At 42.7% G+C, this 20,150-nt stretch overlaps 1 protein-coding gene across 3 annotated transcripts in view; it reads right to left on the bottom strand.

The window, feature by feature from the left end:
• zcchc14 (zinc finger, CCHC domain containing 14) overlaps positions 1–13,848 on the bottom strand; it is a 108,868-nt gene extending 95,020 nt beyond the window's left edge. For 2 of the 3 annotated variants that reach the window (XM_080186889.1, XM_080186890.1), the window contains exon 1: positions 12,826–13,848. In XM_080186889.1, the coding sequence (XP_080043015.1) occupies positions 12,826–13,401 (576 nt within the window). In that variant the 5' untranslated portion in view covers positions 13,402–13,848. The remainder of the gene's footprint in view (positions 1–12,825) is intronic. The other variant, XM_080186891.1, reaches the window with a different exon arrangement.
• Between the last annotated feature and the right edge of the window lie 6,302 nt (positions 13,849–20,150).

The raw sequence follows: 20,150 nt of genomic DNA, 5'->3' as shown, positions 1-20,150 counted from the left end.
CCTCAATGTACCCAAATGGGCGCTGGAGTTGCAGAATTTTCATGGTAACTTCATTGTACTGTTAATGTAAGCCTACTTGTGACACTAATAAATAAACTTTACACTTTATTGAGCCCGTAAAGAAGAAGGTAAAAGGCTCGCCTGAGGTATGTTAGCAGAAACCTTCTTTCCAACATTAGATTGGGACAAAGAGTTCCCAAACTTACAAGCAAGTGAGATGTCACACCCAGTCGAAAAGTCACAAAGATGTGTAGCTAGAGTTGGACTTCCACTTGAGAGTACATGTTCTAAGGGACATGGAACAAGTTCAAGGAGCACCCACTCTGAAGGCAAAAGTCCCAACATGGAGGCCCATGATGGGTTTCACTGATAACATTACGGAAAATTTAAGTTCAAGCCAGGCAAGTTCCCAAGTGTTCACATTTGAATGCATGCAAGTATACTAAACCTCAGTTTACTCCATCTGCAGTTTATGTTAGGTTATTATTAGAAATTGGATCACACCATACTGAGGGGTTGGGAAATATGCCACAACTTACAAAGGTGTCCATAACAGTTATCAATGAAGAATCCTGAAGATAGCTTACTCAGTTGCGTTAATTCAGCATATCATCTAGGCTTTGCACATACTGATTCAATCTAAGCACATGGTCAAAAAGAGAGAGGGAGTCAGTAAGAGTTTTCCTGATATACAGTTGAAGAATATTCACGACTCAATGTTAGACAAGTATTCTGTGGGATCCTATTCTACATATTGAGGCTTAATTCTCATCAGCATTCTATTTCAGAGAGTTTTTCAGAACTTAAAATGTCCTGTAATTTTAAAAATGTTACTGTTCAGACCATAGATACGAAATTCATTCTACAGAGTAAACAGATAGGTACAGTATTATGAACAAGCATCTTTAATCTTTAATACAAATAACAAAGAAAATTACAGCACACGAACAGGCCCTTCAGCCTTGCAAGTCTGCACCGACCATGCTGCCCGGCTTAACTAAAGCCCCCAACCCTTCCGGGGTCCATATCCCTGCATTCCCATCCTATTCACGTATTTGTCCAGACACCCTTTAAAACTCACCACTCTACCTGCTTCTACTACCTCCCCTCGCAGCAAGTTCCAGGCATCCACCACCCTCTGGGTAAAAAAAAACTTGCCTCATACATCTCCTCTAAACCTTGCCCCTCTCACTTTAAACTTATGCCCCCTAGTAATTGACTCTTTCACCCTGGGAAAAAGCTTCTCACTATCCACTCTGTCCATAATCTTGTAGACTTCTATCAGGTTGCCCCTCAACCACCGTCGTTCCAGTGAGAACAAACCAAGTTTCTTCAATCTCTTCTCATAGCTACTGCCCTCCATACCAGGCAACATCCTGGTAAATCTTTTCTGTACCCTCTCCAAAGCCTCCACATCTTTCTGGTAGTGTGACGACCAGAATTGAACACTATATCCCAAGTGTGGCCTAACTAAGGTTCTATAAAGTTGCAACATGACTTGCCAATTTTTAAGCTCAATGCCCTGGCCAATGAAGGCAAGTATGCTGTATGCCTTCTTGACTACCTTCTCCACCTGCGTTGCCACTTTCAGTAACCTGTGTACCTGTACACCCAGATCCCTCTGCCTACCAAAACTCTTAAGAGTTCTGCCATTTACTGTATATTTTCTACCTGTATTAGACCTCCCAAAATGCACTACCTCAATACAATAAAGATTACAGAAATGCAATCCAATCAACTACAAAAGTATGCTGAGGAGTATGGCGATTGAAAAGACATGGCAAAAACACTTAGCTAAAAAGATGAGTTTTAAGAAAAGGTTTAATAAATTGGCAAGAAATTAGTAGAAGTGGGGGAGTGGTTAAGGAGCTTAGAATGGGGTTTCACAGAATAGTCCCAAAGTAGCTACAGGCTTTGCTACAAATGAGGGGGCAAAAAAGGAAAGAGCAATATATAGAAACTTAGAAGATCAAAGGCTGGCTAAAGTTTTCATTAGTCACATAGGGGAAAAATATAAAAGGGATTTCAACATGATGGGAACAGGTCAGTAAACAGCATATAATGCAGGCCAAGAACAGAGCTAAGTTTGGACTAGTTGGAGTTTAAGGAGAATGAAAAGCTAGCAAGAATAAAGGAAGCAGATCTTGAGGTGACAAGGGTGGGGGGGTGGGGGGAAGAAGAGAGAGAGAGAGAGAAAGAGAGAGAGAGAGAAGGATAGGGCAGAAACATTTGCATAAGAGAGGAGATTTGGAGCTTTGGGTTCGAGCACATCATCTAAATGATTCAGCCTAAGCAGATGGTTAACAAGAGAGATGGAGTCATTAAGAGTTTTTCTGATATACAGTATCTTGGTTTATTCACATCTTAATGTCAGACAAGCATTTTGTGGGATCCAAGCAAGTATGGATAATTAGAACTGAATATCATTGTGATATGTATGGAAACTTATTCATGTCTCTGTGAATTATGTCACTGAGCTTCACCACGTAACCAAAGAAGAGGAAGGAACCAACAACAGATCATTGTGAAAGTCCAAAGGGGACTTCTCATTATGTAATTTTTTACCTTGGAAAGTTAAAAATCATGAGCAATCTATTGGAACCATGCAACAGAGAGGCAAAGAACAAGAACAATACGGTCGACAGTTTGAAACACCAAGGATAAAGAGGGATGATGAACCATGGTCACAGCCACAGAGGATTTCATTTGTGACATTACTCAGGGTGGGATTGGTGCTTCAAAGGCTAACGAATTCAGAGAATTATTAAATGATAAACGTTGACAAGATATTCAAGGATCCTAGATGAAAAGTAAAATTAGATTTTGATTTGATTTATTATTGTCACATGTATTAGCATACAGTGAAAAGTATTGTTTCCTGCTAACAGACAAAGCATACCATTCTTAGCGAAGGAGAGAGTACAGAATGTAGTGTTACAGTCATAGTTAGGGTGTAGAGAAAGATCAACCTAGTGCAAAGTAGATCCATTTAAAAGTCTGCTGGCAGCAGGGAAGAAGCTGTTCTTGAGTCGATTGGTACGCAACCTCAGACTATTGTATTTTTTTTGATGGAAGCAAGCAGAAGACAGTGTGTCTGGGATGCACGGGGTCCTTAATTATGCTGGCTGCTTTTCTAAGGAAGTGGGAAGTGTAGACAGAGTCAATGGACACGAGGCTGGTTTGTGTGATGGACTGGGCATCATTGTAGTTTCTAGCAGTCATAGGCAGAGCAGGAGCCATACTAAGCTGTGATACAACCAGAAAGAAAGCTTTCTATGGTGCATCTGTAAAGGTTGATGAGAGTTGTAGCAGACATGGCCTATGATTCTTAATGATTCTATGGTGTCAGCATAGGGGGACCAGGACAGGTTGTTGACGATCTGGCAAATGGAGAACTGATGAATCCCAGGGGACGTCACGGATAGGAATTTAAAAGTATGATAGCCTGAGAAAATGGAGCCAACAGCAATGTCACTGAGCATGCAGTCAAAAAAGTTAATTCATGGTTAAGTTTTGGCTGGAGATGGAAATTAAGGGAAGACTGAATTCAAGGAAGAGATGAAGTTTGACAAGAAATGATAATTAAGAATTGCAGCATCCATGAGAAGGGTAGAAAAGAAGTGGAAGAGTGAGTCTGGACAACAGGTTGTGTGTGATATAAACAACTGCACAAATTATTTTAATATTGAAGACAAATAAGTCCATGAGCTCTTAATATTTGCTGTGGGAAGTGAGGGTATCAGGGGACTGAACTACTGGGTTCAAAATAATCAATCACCTTCAACCAAGAATCAACAAGTCCAAAGAATCTTCTTTGGAATAATTAAGTTCCAGGGGATCAAGGATGTTAAAGAAATCAATTCCTGAGGTGACGAGATCAGAAGCTGCAGTACAGGTTCCAGCCAGGCAATATCCAATTTACAATACCTCACCGAAATCCTTTCTTCTGCCAGGGGAGAGTTTTGGTTACACACGTGAACAGAGCTTCTTTTCAGTAATAAAGGATTCAATGTTTCAATGCATCTTCCAGAATATTTAAATGAACTACAGACAGATAATAAGTAGCCAGGAGGTCTTGGGCAATTGTCAAAAACTTTTACACTACACGTGTGTTACATTCCAGGCAACGGCAAACTATCACCTCAAGGGAGTTTCACACCCCTTCACTCCAGAGAAAACTGGACTTCAACTGCAGATCTACAATGCAAATTACAATCATTGCAAAGTAGAAACTTACTTCCAGAGATGGTAAAATTGTAGTGTGAATACTTCCTTAATGGTATTATTAAAGAGATCCTGATTGCAGATTTTAGTTGAAAATTAGCAGCAGACAAATTTAACAACCCTACATTTATAAATTGCAAAGCCTGCTAGATTTATTTCAAAAAGCCCCAAACACTTTCGCAATTCACTAAAAGTGGATCCTCTGCTTTAAGGGACAGAAATTATGGGCTGAATTTTACATGGCATCACAGTCCCAGAGTCTGCCCAGCATCCTTACAGCTGCCCTGCAGCAATTTCTCTCTTGGGACAGCATTAATTGCTTTAAGACAAAACTTCTCTCCCTCTCTCATGCATGTTCATAAAATCCCAATTGAATGGCATTAAATACACTCAGGTAAACTTTCTGCTTTGGAAAAAATAGTGGATCTGGTTGCAAATTACACTCAAATGTGCACTAGTTTTTAAGAAGCATTTTCAAGTTTCTGCTCAAAATTATTTGTATATCAATGAATGTAAAACTGATGATGAACCAGCACATCTGGGTCGCATTTTAGAGCCTAATTTTTAAAAAACCTTGATGTGTGTTAATTTGATGCAGTTTGATTAATTTGGCTAAAATGGTTTAACTGTATTTATATAATTAAGGATTTATATAATTATATTTATATAAATGTATTTATATAATTAAGAACACTATTTTTCTTATTAAATTAGAAACAAACGTTCTAAAACGTACTTTTAGTGTTCTTATGCCTAGAAAGCCAGCGTAATTTTAAGACCCTCTTGCAGGCCTGCATGGAATGGATACGAATAGCGGAAACTTGCCATGGTGATTAATTTGATCTGGGATGTAACCAGTTTTGTGGGCAAAAGATCACAGAAATTCTGAGCATTGGATGTAATTTGCGTTTGGATCTTTTCCACTGTTTAGCCAATTTTGGACACATTGTGCTAAAAAAAGGCAAGCTAGTGGAAACACCAGACCAAATCCTGGTTAGGGATTTTTAAGTGTATTATGTGTATATACAAGAGTAAGCTGAAGGTATAACAGTTCATTCAGCTCAAGTGTACAGAATCTTCACTTCTTCCTCGCTCTCCAAAATGTATTAGCACATAACTAAAGTTTAATTTTAACTGACTTTGTCTAGTGGGTGATAATTTCACAAAGAACTATTTTCATATCAAATAGATTAAGGTAATAATTTCACCACAACCACCCCCACTCCACATCATTGCCCCCTACCACCCCAGCTCCAGCACTCCAAATCAAAGTTAAGTTAAAACAAACAGAAAATAGATTTGGATTCATCCATTTACAAAAATATCCAATTCAGACAGATTCTCTAAAGCCAATCAAATGACATTTATTATTTAAACTCAAATTATTTAACTACTTAGTCAATTTAAATTAAAAACCATGAACTACAGAAACTCGGAATTTCACAATTTTGTCTCATGTAGTGCTGACCACTTGAAATCATCAACTTTTCCTGGAATGCCCTTAAGAAAATATTTTTTTTAAAAATTACAATAGAAGACTGACTATACTACTTAAAGCATTTATTTTAACATGCCAGAGATAAATATGTTCTGGATTTAAATATATTTATAGATTAACTTAATTTTAAATACAAAAGTGTTTCTGATCTTCAGCATCGTCATAAGGTGACATCTTGCAACAGTTGTTATTCAAGAGTCACCTATTTTGCACCATGTAGAGCTTAAAAATCAAAATTCCATTGCACATTCCTGATGACAAAAGGCATTCTTAGCAAGAGCAAGAAGATTTAAGTACTGAAAGGCAATAACAACTTGCATTTGAACAGTGCATTTAACTGAGTAAGTTGGCCAAGGCACTTCAAAAGGACTCATACAAAACTGTACTGAGTAGAAAAGGAGATAATAGGACAATAAACCAAAAGATTGAATTAGATTTTAATGAATGCTTCAAAACAGTAAAGCAGGGGTTTCGAGGAGGGTACCAGATAGTTGGTCTTAGATGTGTGAAAGCATGGCTGCCAAACATGGAAGGAGAAAGTAGGGATGGACAAAAGACCAGAGCCAGAGAAATGTAGAGTTCTCAAAGATTGACAGGCTGGAGTCAAAAGACAAGATGCAAGGCCATGGAGGCATGAGAATTTTAAAAGTTAGGTGTTGATGGATTAAAAACCAATTTAAATATGAAAGCACAGGGATAATGGATGAACAGGACTTGGTTTGCATAAGATTGCAAGCTGCAGCATTTTCGGTCAGTTCAAATTTATGGAAGGTGGAAGATAGAAGATCAGCTGGAAAGTAATGATATAATTGAGCCCAGAGGTAACAAAGATATAAATGAACATTTCAGCAGCAAATAGCTTGAAGTAAAAGTGGACATGAATTATATATTAGGGAAGTGATAGAATGTGATCTTTGTGATATTTTGAATATGGAGTCAGAAGCACAGTTCATGGTCAAATAGAATTGTGAACAATCCGAGGTGATGACCATGGTGTGGAATTGATTTGGTCACTAAGGAATAAAGTTTATGGCTGTGAAGCCAAAGAGAGTGGCTTTGCCTTTTCAATATTTAATTAGATGAAATTTCAATTCATCCAGGACCGAATTTCAGGTAAGTAATTAAACAAGAAGCAGTAGAGGGGTTGAGAGAGGTAGATATTACACGTGGAACCTGAACAACAAGCCCAAGGGCTTTGTGGATTTCTTTTTCACCAAGATTGAGACTGTTGAGCACATGCCTACTTTTCCCTAGCCCACTGGGACAAATTTTCTTTAAGGTTCCCTCACTGACCTTGCCCACAACTTACATTTTTCTAGTTTGTCTCTCTTCTTACTCTTTCCAAATTTAGCTTGTCCACAAGACCCACTTGAAGCTGCTTTGATCCTATTCCCATTAAACTGATAACCCCTTAACTTGCCTTCCTGGCTCCTACTTTAGCTAATGGTTTCTCTCTTCAGGTGCTATTTCCTGCTCATTCAAATCTACCATCAGAACTTGGCTCTTCCAAAAAGAAAAATAGCCCTTGACACCTCGTCCTTACAAACTATTGCCCCATCTCTAATCTCTTTCCCCAAAGTTCTTAAAAATATGCTGTCTGTCCTCAAAAACAATTCCACCTTTCCCAAAACTCTATTTTTGAATCCTTCAATCAGGTTTGCACCTCGACATGGTACCAAAAGGATGTCACTTGGATTTGAATCATATGTGACTATGAAAAACGTAAATCAACTCTCCTCATCCTTCTTGACCTGCTTGCAGCTTTTTTAACTCAGCTGACAAGTTCCTCTAAAGTCTCTCCACTGTCATCCAATTGGGTAGGATAACAACTGCTTGGTTCCATTTTTAACAATTCAGTTGTGGCCAGATAATCACTTGGTATGGTTTCCTACTCCAGCAGCATTATATCCGGTGTTCCCCAAATCTTTCATCCTCCTATTTCATATCAATATGCTACTCCTCAATATCATCCAAAAACACAGCATCAATTACCACCTGTCTGCTGACAAGATCCATCACTCAAGATCTCACAACCACTGTTCCTGACCCTTCATTTTCTCCAAGTTGTCAGACTGCTTGTCTGATATCCAGTATTTGAGGATAAGCAGATAATTCCTCCAACTTAGTAAAGAGTTGGCCAAAGTCATAGTCTTCAGTTCCCGCCACAAACTCTTGTTGCTAGCCATTGACCACACCCCACCCTCACCCCCTTCCAGATAACTGTCTGAGGCTGAACCTGTTTGCAACTTTGATGCCCAACTATATATCTATCTGCACTGACACCAAGGCTGCCTATTTCCATCTCCGTGACAGTACCTGAATCTCTGTGCCTCAGCTCATTTGCTGCTGGAGCTGTCATCCACGTGTTAGTTGGTTCTAGACTTAACTGTTCTAAAAGCATTCAAAGCCAGCCCCCCATATTCTACCCCCTGCAAACTTAAGGTCATCCAAATCTCTGCTACTATGTCCTAACTCACACCAAGAGCACTGACATTATCTATCCCCAGTGTCCTCGCCAATATTTATCCCTCAAATCAACATCACAAAAACAGATCTGATCATTACACATCACTGTTTTGTGGAAAGCTGCTAAAAGCAAATTAACTGCCACGTTTCCTACATATCATAAATGTAAATGATTTAGATTCAAATTTAAGGGGAAGGATAAAGAAGCTTACAGGTGATAGAAAATTGGACATGTAGTTGACAGCAAGGAGGAAAGGTTCAGACTGCAAGGAGATATAGATCATAGGATCCCTACAGTGCAAAAGAGGCCATTCAGCCGATCAAGTCTGCACCTATTCTCTGACAGAGTAACTTACTCAGACTCTCAATCCTCCCTATCCCCGTAATCCCACAAATTTCCTGTGGTTAATCCTTCTAACCTACACATTTTGGGACACTAAAGAGCAATTTAGCATGGCCAATCCACCTAACTTGCACATCTTTGCAAGGTGGGGGGAAATCAGGGCATGGGGAGGAAACTAGCAAGGGATACAGAATAGATGAGAAGATACTGAGTAGTGTGGAGGAACAAAGGGACCTTAACATTCGATGTCCACAGATCCTTAAAAGTAGCAGGACAGATTGAACTGGTGGTTGAGACGTCAAATGGTTTGCTTTCCTATATTAGCCCAGGCATAAAATAGAAATAAAAATACAAGAGCAGGAAGGTTATGGTAGGAACTGTATCGAACATTATGTAGACCACAGCTTGAATACCATTTATAGTCCAGATCACCGCCACATTACAGGAGAGATGTGAAAGCACCGAAGAAGGTGCAGAGGAAATTTATGAGGATGTTGCCAGGATTTGTAAAGTTTAGCTATGAGGAAAGATTAGATTTGCTGTGGAACAGAGGAGATTGAGAAGTAAAAGCAAATTACTACGGATGCTGGAATCTGAAACCAAAAGGGAAAATGCTGGAAAATTTCAGCAGGTCTGGCAGCATCTGTAAGGGAGCTGATGTTTCAAGTCCATTTGACCCTTTGTCAAGCTAAAAGGCATAGAAGTGGGAGATATTTATACTATAGGGTGAGAGAATAAAAGATGAGCCATAGTCACAAAAACAAGGGAAAAGGCTGCTAATGGCAGTCCATAAAGAAAATAGAAGGTATTACGGCCAAACAGCAGAGAAGCTGAATTCAAAAGCTGTGACAGATGAAAATGTGTATGTATGTGTGTGTTGGGGGGGGGGCGGGTAAAAAATTGAGAAAAGGGGGGGGAAAGGGAAGAAAAGGTGAGGAAAGGGAATAAAATAGGGGGAAAGAGGGGAGAAGAAATAAAGAAATAAAAAGGTAGAGAACAGATTAAAGTTAAATAAAGTGAAAACAAAGCCGTCGAGGTGGGATAGAGCTAATCACCTGAAGTCGTTGAATTTGATGTTGAGACCAGAAAGCCATAATATGCCTGGCCAGAAGTTTGCATTGAGCTTCACTGAAACAATGTAGCAGGCCAAGGACAGACATGTGGGCACGGGGGCAGGATCGTGTGTTAAAATGGTAAGCAATGGGAAGTCAGGATCCTGATTGCACACAGACCAAAGGTGCTCAGCAAAGGAATCACCCAGACTGCGCTTGGTCTCCCCAATATCGAGGAGACCACATTGGGAGCAGAGAATACAATAGATCAAATTGAAAGAGGTGCAAGTGAAATGCTGCTTAACCTGGAATGAGTATTTTGGACCTTGGATGGTAAGCACAGAAGAGCTAATGGGGCCGGTGTTACACCTTTTGCAATTGCATGGGAAGGTGCCATGGGTGACAGGAGAGGTGTTGGGTAAAGTGGTGGATGGACTAGGTTATCTGGAGGGAACGCTTTCTGCGGAATGCTGACAAGAGGTAGTGAAGGGAAGATGTATTTGGTCGTGGCATCACCGAAGAGTGATGTTGGAGTTGGCAAAAATGGTGGAGGATTATGTTTTGCATGTGGAGGCTGGTGGGGTGAAATGTGAGAAAAGGGGAACTCTATCCTTGTTTTGGGAGGGAGGGATGGTCGTGGCACGGGAGATGGACTATATACTGTTGAGGGCCCTGTCAACAACTGTAAGATGGAATCCACAGTTGAGGAAGAAGGAGCACAATTAGAAGCACCACTTTGGAAGGTGGTATCATTGGAACAAATGCAATGAAGGCAAAGGAGCTGAGAGAAAGGCATGGAGTCCTTACAGGATGTAGGGAGCAAACAGCTGTAGCTCAGATAGCTGTGGGAGTCAGTGGGTCTTGTAATGGATATTGGTAGAAAGCCTATCGCCGAAAATGGAGACAGAAAGGTCAAGGAAGGGAAGTGGCTGAGATGGACCAGGTGAAGGTGATGGAGGGGTGGAAACTGGAAGCGAGGTTGATGAATTTTTCTGTCCGGACAACAGCATGAAGCAGCACCAAAATAGTCATTGATGTACCAGTAAAGGAGTTGAGGGAGGGGACCTGGGTGGGCCTAGAACAAGGAATGTTCCACATAGCCCATAAAAAGACAAGCGTAGCTAGGACCCATGTGGCTATCCATTGCTACTCCTTTGATTTGGAGAAAGTGGGATGAGTTAAAAGGAGAAGTTGTGAGAGAGCAAGTTCAGCCAGGTGGAGGAGAGTGATGGTATGTGGGAATTTTTCAGACTTCTTTTCAAGAAAGAAGCAAAGAGCTCTCAGGCCATCTTGGTGTGGGAAGGAGAGATTGCACATCCATGGTTAATAGGGGGTGGTTAGGGCCTGTGAACTGGAAGCTGTCAACATGATGCAGTGCATCAAAGGAATCCTGAACGTAGGTGGGGAGGGAATGGACCAGAGGACTGAGGATGGAGTCAAGATAAGAGGAAATACGTTTGGCGGGGTAGGAGCAGCCTGACACAATGGGACTACCAGGACAGTCCTTTTTGAGCCGGAATTGGCGCTGAGCCTCTACAAGATAGAGGTCAGTATTCTAGATGACAATGAATGCCCCCTTTGTCAACAGGTTTGATGACAAAGTTGGGTTGCACCGGAGGGAGCAAAGAACAGAACGTCTGGAAGGAGAGAGGTTAGAATAGGTGAGGGGAGCAGAAAAATTACGACAGCCAATGTCCTGTTGACAATTCTCAGTGAAAAGTTCAAGGGCAGGTAATTGTCCCAGTGGGGGTGTCCAATTGGAAATAGAATGGTGGAGACATGTGAAAGGATCTGTGGAATGGTGGGGTTGGTGGGGGGGGGGGGGGTGATTTAATTGAGGTGTATAAAATTATGATATGAGGTACATAAATCAGAACAATCCAGCTACCATAGCAGAAGAGTCGAAAACCAAGGAGTACAAATTTAAAATAATTACAAGGAAGACTGGCTGGGATATCAGGAAACATTTTTTTCACTCAGAGGGTAGTAGAAACCAGGAACACTCAGGCTGGTCGAAGCAGAAAGTATCATTACATTTAAAATATTTGGATGTCTACTTGAAGAGCCACTACCTGCAGGGCTACAGACTTGGTGCAAAGTGAGATTAGTTTGGGTAGCGCTGTTTACCAGCACAGACATGATGAACTAATTTTCCCTGATTCCATGATTACAACAGTAACACTTCAAAAGTACTTCATTCGATGTTCCAAAGTGCTTTCCAGCCAATGGTCATTAAAGACGTTATATAATTGTAAGTTTTACTTTCTTTTCATATACAATTCACCCGAATTACATCCAGTGAAGAAAAGCTTTGAATGCAAACTTTTCATCTTCACTTCCACGGTCACACCTCTCCCTATCTTTGCAATCTTCACAAGCTGCACAACCCTCAGAAATATTTATGTTCCTCTACTAGTGATCTCATAAGCATCACTGATTTTAATTATTCCACCATTGATCTTCAACTGGCATGGCCCTAAGCTTTGGCATTCCCTTCTATAAATTCTCCATCTCATTTCTCCTTAAAATCTCTCTCTTTGACCAAGCTTTAAATCATCTGCACTAACATCCACCTACATGTTCAGTGTCAAATTTTGTTTGATAATGCTCCTGTGAAGAACCTAGGGGCATTTTGTTAAAGGACAAACCTTTAAGAACAAACCTGTGAAGAACCTAGGGGCATTTTGTTAAAGGAATTATGGAAATTCAAGTTGTTGTTCAAGTTATGCCTTTAACGAAGTCACCAAGTAGAATGTAGATATAAAATATAAAAAGACCATGATAAATCTTGGGGAAAATCCAGAGGTGGTGAATGTGAAATTTTGAAAGGTGTATGAATGACAGAAGTTTAAAAAGTTTATATCTTAAATAATATAAACATAATAATTGCAGTAATTTTAATGGGATAAAAGAACTTGCAAACTACATTCTCAGGAAAGGGACAATCTCGTTTCCAATTTTCCAAATATCCAATCTTTATACACAAATCTACTTTGTTGTCCCCGAAGGGAAAAAGATGAATGAAAATCAGAATCAGAAATAGACCTATCGTCACCATGTAAGTAATTGAAAAGCAATCTATTTGGGTACTCAATGACGAAATTAATTATGGATCGATCGCCAGTCGTTAAGGCTCACGGATATTGATAGTGCAGTTGAACTTTTCGGTTTTCTAAGAAATGGAGTCCTATCACCTACCAGCGAGATTACATTGTCTCTCTACATATGCATATTTATCCCACCTTGCATGCAACCGAGCTACTATCCCAGTTGGTCGCAGTCGTAACTGATGTTGTGGTCGCGACGGGGACCGTGCTTGTGTTGGAAGTACTATCGATAATCCTCTGTATTTCCAGCAGCTCCTGCCTCAGAACCTGTTTCTGGTGAAATGTAAAGGAAGGGTGGTTGGAAGCCATGGTGAACAAGAGCAGGAATTCGTCGCCAGTCCTGTCGTGAAGCTGAAGGCCATAGTTGTTGATGATGGAATCGATGTGGGTAAGGGTGCGGTACAGGACCCCGGACGCCTCCCTGTTGTCGGAACACAGCAAGGCCAAGGAGACGATGAGTTTGCTGCGGACCACTTCGTCCGTCATGTTCGTTAAACTGGCCAGGTCAGCCACGTTGTTCGCTTTGATCTCCGAGTCCCTGAGAGAATGATAGTCTTTCTTGGCCAAGTCCTCCAGGCAGGAGCCCAAGAAGCGCAGCTCCAGGGGGATACAGAGGTCGAGAAGCCCGCAGATGAAATCCACTCTCTGAGAGGAATTCAACTCACCGAACCAACGGTAAACCTCATCCCTCTGCAGCTGCTTTTGCATCATCCTCACCCACACACTCCCAGCCGGGGCTGGTCGACAACTCCCCCCCCCCCACTCCTCACCAATAATTACCAGATCGAAAATACCAGCACAACTTTCAGCTTCACCGCATTGTGGCTTCTTAGGCGTGTTCTCCCGCTTGTTAACGGAGAATTTCCATTTTGATTTTTGCTGAAGGGGAAAGAGAGAGAGTGGGGAAAAAAATGTACTTTTCCCTCGGTTGGGGGCGGGGTGGTTGGAGACAAACAGCTGTTTTAACGTCTAGCTTAGCGCCGTGCAGGAACGCTGTCGGCTTCTTTTTTCTCCCCCTTTTCAGTCCATCGCGCTTTTTTTTGCCCTTTTCCCCTCTTCCTTTTTCCTTTTCCTTCCTTCTCTCCCGGGTCTGTTCACTTCTAAATGAATCGCTGGCGGCCTCGAGTGTGACGCGCACCGTTTCTGACAGCGATTTGTTGTCTCTTGTGTTTGACTCCGCGGTGGCCGCGCGCGCACTGGCTGTTAACGCGCCGGACCCTCGCGCACGCGGGTTGCTTGCTTGCTGGCTGACTGGCTGCTGCGCCGCGCGCGCGTGCACCGGCAGCTCGGGCGCCGCCAGCATCGCGCGCGCAGGCGCACTGCCCACCCCCTCCTCAGCCGGCCGGCCGTTTACTTCAAACTCGCGGCCTCGCGCAACCAGGACGCGTTGCTGCCCGCCCCTCCCGCCAAAGCTGAGCGCCGTTTGGACGGCGGGACTGTCAATCATCGGGGCTGTGACGCGGCCTTCTCTCAAAAACAAAAGAAAACCCGAGCGTTGTCGGAAAGCACATCATTCTGGTCCCGTCTTTCAAACTCTTAATTCAAAAAGGCACGAAATCTCTCATTTTCTTTTGACTCTCGCTTTCAATTCCTCCGAAAGGCTGCGCTTTTTCCCCCCCCTTCTGACCAACGCGACGGCACCAGGTCCCGCCTTCTGCCTTTTCCATTGGGATATCTCCACAATCCGGTCGCTCCATTGCTGAATGCCGCTGTCAGTATTGGCCTTGCACAAACAACCCCCCCGGCCTCCTGAGATCACCTTGGCCAGGCCCAAAGTTGCTGAAGTTTGCGGGGCTCGGTTTACAGAGGCTTCGCGCCGGGTGTTACGTAATGCGGTACAAATAGTGGATAACTCATTTCAAGAATGTCGAATAGGCTGAGCCTCTCATCAGCGTGTGAAATATGATTTTTAAAAATAACTCACGGAAAGCAATGTGAACCAGAGTTCGTAGGTGAACTAAATTTTTAACCGGTTTTACGCGATGGCATGAGGTGTGTAACCTTGTGCTGGTGGATGCAATACATTTAAACCGCCTGCTTTCCAAATCTGATTCCAGTGTCATTTGCAAGGACGGAGGGAAAATAATTCAGCAAATACATTTTTGGATGGTTTTGTCATACTAATAAATGCTAGGGGAAAAAAATCTCAGCAAGCAACTTTGGCGAGAAATACAGTTAATCTTTCGGTTCTGTGACCATTCATTTGTAAATATCATTGGTACTCAGAATTAGCAGCAGTATTTGTTAAACAAAAAATCGTCAGCAGCGCCATAACAACTTCCTAGCACTTTCTACCAACAAAAATTTCCTTTGACTTGGAAGAAAGTCCACAGCATGCTCGCGGTTTGTTGTGTAATATCCCTTGTTGCTGGATCCTGCTGCAGGAAATGGGTTGTTGATTCTGGCAGTACTCAACAAGGAAAGTGTAGTGTGCCATTTTGTAGTTTTTTCCTCCCGTTAGAACCGCGGCACTTGAAGAATCTTAGGACGTTACAGCACAGAAACGGGTCATTTGGCCGATCTAGTTTATGCTTAGCTACATGCCAACTGCTTACTTCGCATGGCGCGTTTGGCTCATTGGTTTAAGCCATATTTCCAGAGATCTGAACAAATAACCTGAGCTGTCAATCCCGAAGGAGTGCTGTACTGGTTAAAGGTGCCATTCTTTGGATGAGACATTCATGCTGTCAGGTGAATATAAACTATCCCATGCAGGGGATTAAATCTGGTGGTGTTGGCCAACATTTATCCCTCGACCAACACTTAAAACAGATTATTTATTTCATTGCACTATATGGCTTCTTGCTGTATACAAATTATTTGATATCTTTCCTGCTTTACAAGAGTGATACACTTTATACGCCAATGATAGGCAGTAAGAGCAGGAGAGATTTCTAGTCAGCAATGTGATGAAAAGAAAATGGAGCCTCTACCATCAAATCCACAGCTCCAGGCTACAACATGCATGTAAAAGTGAATGTTGTCACAGCAAGGACTCCTTGGGGAGCAGTTGGCTGGACAACTGATTTGGATCAGATTAGTGCCAATAGCAAAGGGTTCAATGGATATGGATGTACTCTCGAAAATGGGCTTTGGGGAGGGAATCCGCAATTGGATCCTACTGCTCTACACAGACATCAGTAATGTTCAGTCAGTGGGTGGGGATCAGAGTTTTCAAATCAGGTCTGGAGTCAGACAGGGCTGCCCTCTCTCTTCCGTCCTTTTTGTGTGTTGCATTGAACCCTTTGCCGAGGCCCTCAGAAGCAACCCAGGCATCAAAGGGGTGACAATCCCAGGCAGCGGAGGCATGCAGGTCAAAGCCTCCCTGTACATAGATGATGTGGCTGTCTTCTGCTCGGGCTCCTCCAGGTCTGCGAGCAGTTCGAGCTGGCCTCGGGAGCCAAAGTCAACCAGGGCAAGAGCGAGGCCATGTTCTTTGGGAACTGGGCTGACAAATCCTTTGTCCCCTTCAGCGTCAGGGCAGACTACCTGAAGGTGCTGGGGATATGGTTTGGAGCGGCAGGGGCATGCGCCAAAAACTGGGACGAGTGCATCGCGAAAGCCAGGCAGAAACTGAGCTTGTGGGAGCAACGCTCCCTCTCCATCACAGGAAAAAACCTGGTGATCCGATGCAAGGTGCTGTCCGTGTTATATGTGGCACAGGTGTAGCCTATCCCCAAATCCTGCGCTGCAGCAGTGACACAGGCCATCTTCAAGTTTAACTGGAGATCAAAAATGGATTGTGTCCGGACGGAGGCGGTTCACAAATCTCCAGAGAACAGAGGGAAAAACGTTCCCAACGCCGCCCTCATCCTGATGGCTACCTTTGTGTAAGGCTGCATCAAGCTGTGTGTAGATCCTCAGTACACTAACAGCAAGTGCCACTACTTTTTGAGGTTCTACCTGTCTCAAGTTTTGCAGAGGATGGGTCTGGCCACACTGCCGCGGAACGCTCCCAGTAGTTGGACCGTACCGCAGCACCTGTACTTTGTGGAGAAATTTTTCCGCAAACACACCTTTGACCACATGGCGATTAAGCAGTGGTCAGCATGTAACTTCCTTGGGGCCCTGAGAGAAAAGGAGATGGCGGATCCTGTCAGATGGTTCCCTGAGCAGACTGTCAGTGTCATCTGGCAGAACGTCTCATCACCAGAACTCACAAACAAGCACCAAGATCTGGCTTGGCTGGTGATGAGAAGGGCACTCCCTGTCAGATCCTTTATGCACGCTCGAGGTCTCAACATCACCGTACACTGCCCTCAAAATGGCTGCGGGGCTGATGAGATGGTCGCACTTCTTCTTGTGGAATGTGCCTTTGCAAAGAAGGTCTAGCGTGAGATAGTGGTATTTGTCAAGGTTTATCCCGAGCAGCTCGGTGACACAGAACTCTGTGCTGTACGGCTGTTTCTGGGGACGCACACCGAGACAAATATCAACTGCTGCTGGAGGGTCATCAACTTGGTGGAGGATGCACTTTGGTCCACCTGAAACTTGCTGATCTTCCAGTTGAAAGAACTGTCCTCAACCGAGTGTTGCAGACTGGCATATTCCAAGGTCCAGGACTACATGCTGAGGGACGCACTGAAGCTTGGGGCAGTTGCCACAAAGGCACAATGGGGAAAGGCCACATTGTAAGGCCTTTTAACGGAGGCAAACCGAGGGCCCAGGAACTGCAGAATACCCTTGGCCTGTGTAACTGTGTGCCAATCTGAGAAATAACGGCACACAGTAAATTTTGAGGCATGTATATAGTTTTAAGTTTTTTGAAATGTAATGACTGTAATTTGTATAGGACTGTAAAAATGTTTTTATTCTGCATGGTTTGCAATTTATAGACATGTAGGTTTGCAATGGTTTAATTGAGATTTTTATGAATAAAGTATATTTTTAAAATGAAAGAAAAAGGGTTCAGTCTCCATTCTGGCTGGGATGGATTCAAGATCTGCCTCCTTGTTCTAGGCATGGTGGAGGCCATGATACTGGAGGTCAAGACGTCCTTCAGACAGAATCCCCAATTTAACAAATTTTATAAATTGCTTCACTGTGGGGTTTGGGCAGAGATTTCCATGCACTAAGAATGTTTGAAGAATGTTTCCTCACATCATTTAATTATTTTGCGTTTATCTTAAATTTAGACCTCTTCATTATCTTCACACCATCAGTGCAGCAACTAATGAACATTTACCTTAAACCCCTTCATCATATTGAAGATCTCTTTTAGATCACTCACTCACTAACCTCCTCACCTCTAGTCAAAAGAACTTCTCGTTATTGAATCACAAAATGAAACAGCATTTCAGCCCATTGCATATTTGCTGAATCATTAATTAAGCTATCTAACTTGTCCCACTCTGTCCTATAACTGCAAATTTACCCAGACTGGATTTGAACTACAAAATGGAAAGATAATGTGGTGTGATAAATTGAGGATCCGCCTGAGACAGCAAAAATTAAATTGGGATAAGAAATGTGTCTGCTTTGAGGCTGAACAGCAGTACAGGGATTGAACCAGCAACTTTAATGTTATCGGCACCACACTCTAACCATCTGAACTATTCTCAGTATCTCTTGGTAGGGCAAGGTTGCTAACTCAGAAGTCTTGGGGCAGGTTAGGCTCCAAACAGCAAAACGTGGAATCGTTGTGCGTGGAGATAAGGAATAGTAAGGTGAGGAAGACTCTGGTGGGTGTGGTCTATAGGCCCCCAAATAATAACGTAGAGGTGGGGTGGGCTATAAACAAGCGAATAAATGATGCACGCAGAAATGGAACAGCGATAATTATGGGGGATTTTAATCTGCATATTGATTGGTTGACCCAAGTTGGACGTGGTGGGCTTGAGGAAGAGTTCTTGGAATGTTGTCGGGATAATTTCCTTGAACAGTATGTGTGATGGAACCTATGAGGGAGCGAGCTATCTTAGATCTGGTGTTGTGTAACGAGGCAGGTAGAATTAGGGATCTTATTGTGAGGGATCCTCTTGGGACGAGTGATCATTGTATGGTTGAGTTTTTGATGCAGATGGAGGATGAGGAAAGTAGGGTCCCGAACCTGTGTCCTATGTTTGAACAGAGGGGAGTACGATAGGATGAGAGAGGAATTGGCAAATGTAGATTGGGGGCGCCAATTGGTTGGTAGGATGGCTGAGGAACAGTGGAGGATTTTTAAGGAGATCTTTTGTGGTACTCAGCAGAAATATATTCCGATGATAAAGGAGGAATGTAGGAGAAGGGATAACCAGCCGTGGTTATCGAAGGAAATAAAGGATAGTATTAAATTAAAAGCTGATGCGTTCAGAGTGGCTAAAAATAGTGGGCGATTAGAAGATTGGGAAAAATTTAAAAATCAACAAAGAATGACTAAGAAGGTGATAAAGAAAGGAAAGATAAGACTATGAAGCTAAACTAGCACTAAATATAAAAAAAGGACAGTAAAAGTTTTTACAAATATATAAGGAAGAGGAGGCTGGCTAGAGTGAATGTTGGACCCTTAGAAGATGAGAGGGGGGATTTAGCAGTGGGAGATGAGGAAATGCCTGAGGCTTTAAATAAGTTTTTTGCCTCGGTCTTCACAGAGGAGGACACGAATAGTTTGCCGGATCTTAAAGATAGAAGGATGGTAGGAGTTGAGGGCCTGAATGCGATTACTGTCACTAGAGAGGTAGTGCTTGATAGACTCATGGGACTGAAGGTGGACAAGTCCCCAGGACTGGATGGAATGCATCCCAGGGTTCTGAAAGAAATGGCAGAGGTGATAGTGGATGCCTTAGTAATTATTTACCAAAATTCGCTGGATTCTGGGGAAGTGCCAGAAGATTGGAAAACGGCTAATGTTATGCCGCTGTTTAAAAAGGGTAGCAGGCAAAAGGCAGGGAATTATAGGCTGGTTAGTTTAACGTCTGTAGTTCGAAAAATGCTTGAATCCGTCATCAAAGAAGAAATAGCGAGGCACCTAGAAAAGAATGGTTTGACAAAGCAGACACAGCACGGATTCGTTAAGGGGAAGTCGTATTTGACAAATTTATTGGATTTCTGTGAGGATGTGACTAATGCGGTAGACAGAATCGGTGGATGTGGTGTTTTTAGATTTTCAAAAGGCGTTCGATAAGGTGCCTCACAAAAGGTTGCTACAGAAGGTTAGGGTAAACGGAGTTGGGAGTAAGGTGTTAACTTGGATAGAGGATTGGCTGCCTAATAGGAAGTAGAGAGTTGGTATCAATGGGTGCTATTCTGATTGGTGGTTGGTGACTAGTGGAGTGCCGCAGGGATCGGTGCTGGGGCCTCAGCTATTTACCATTTATATAGATGATCTGGAGGAGGGGGCTGAGTGTAAGGTGACGAAATTTGCTGATGACACGAAGATGAGTGGAAAAGCAAATTGCGTGGAGGGTGTGGGAAGTCTGCAGAGAGATCTGGATAGGCTAAGCGAGTGGGCGAGGACCTGGCAGATGGAGTATAATGTT

The sequence above is a fragment of the Carcharhinus amblyrhynchos genome, chromosome 4 (genome assembly GCF_965287045.1).
Source record: "Carcharhinus amblyrhynchos chromosome 4, sCarAmb.v2.hapA, whole genome shotgun sequence".
Classification (NCBI taxonomy): Eukaryota; Metazoa; Chordata; class Chondrichthyes; order Carcharhiniformes; family Carcharhinidae; genus Carcharhinus; species Carcharhinus amblyrhynchos.
Note: the sequence above shows the minus strand (reverse complement) of the source record. Positions and strands in the feature narration are given on the sequence as shown.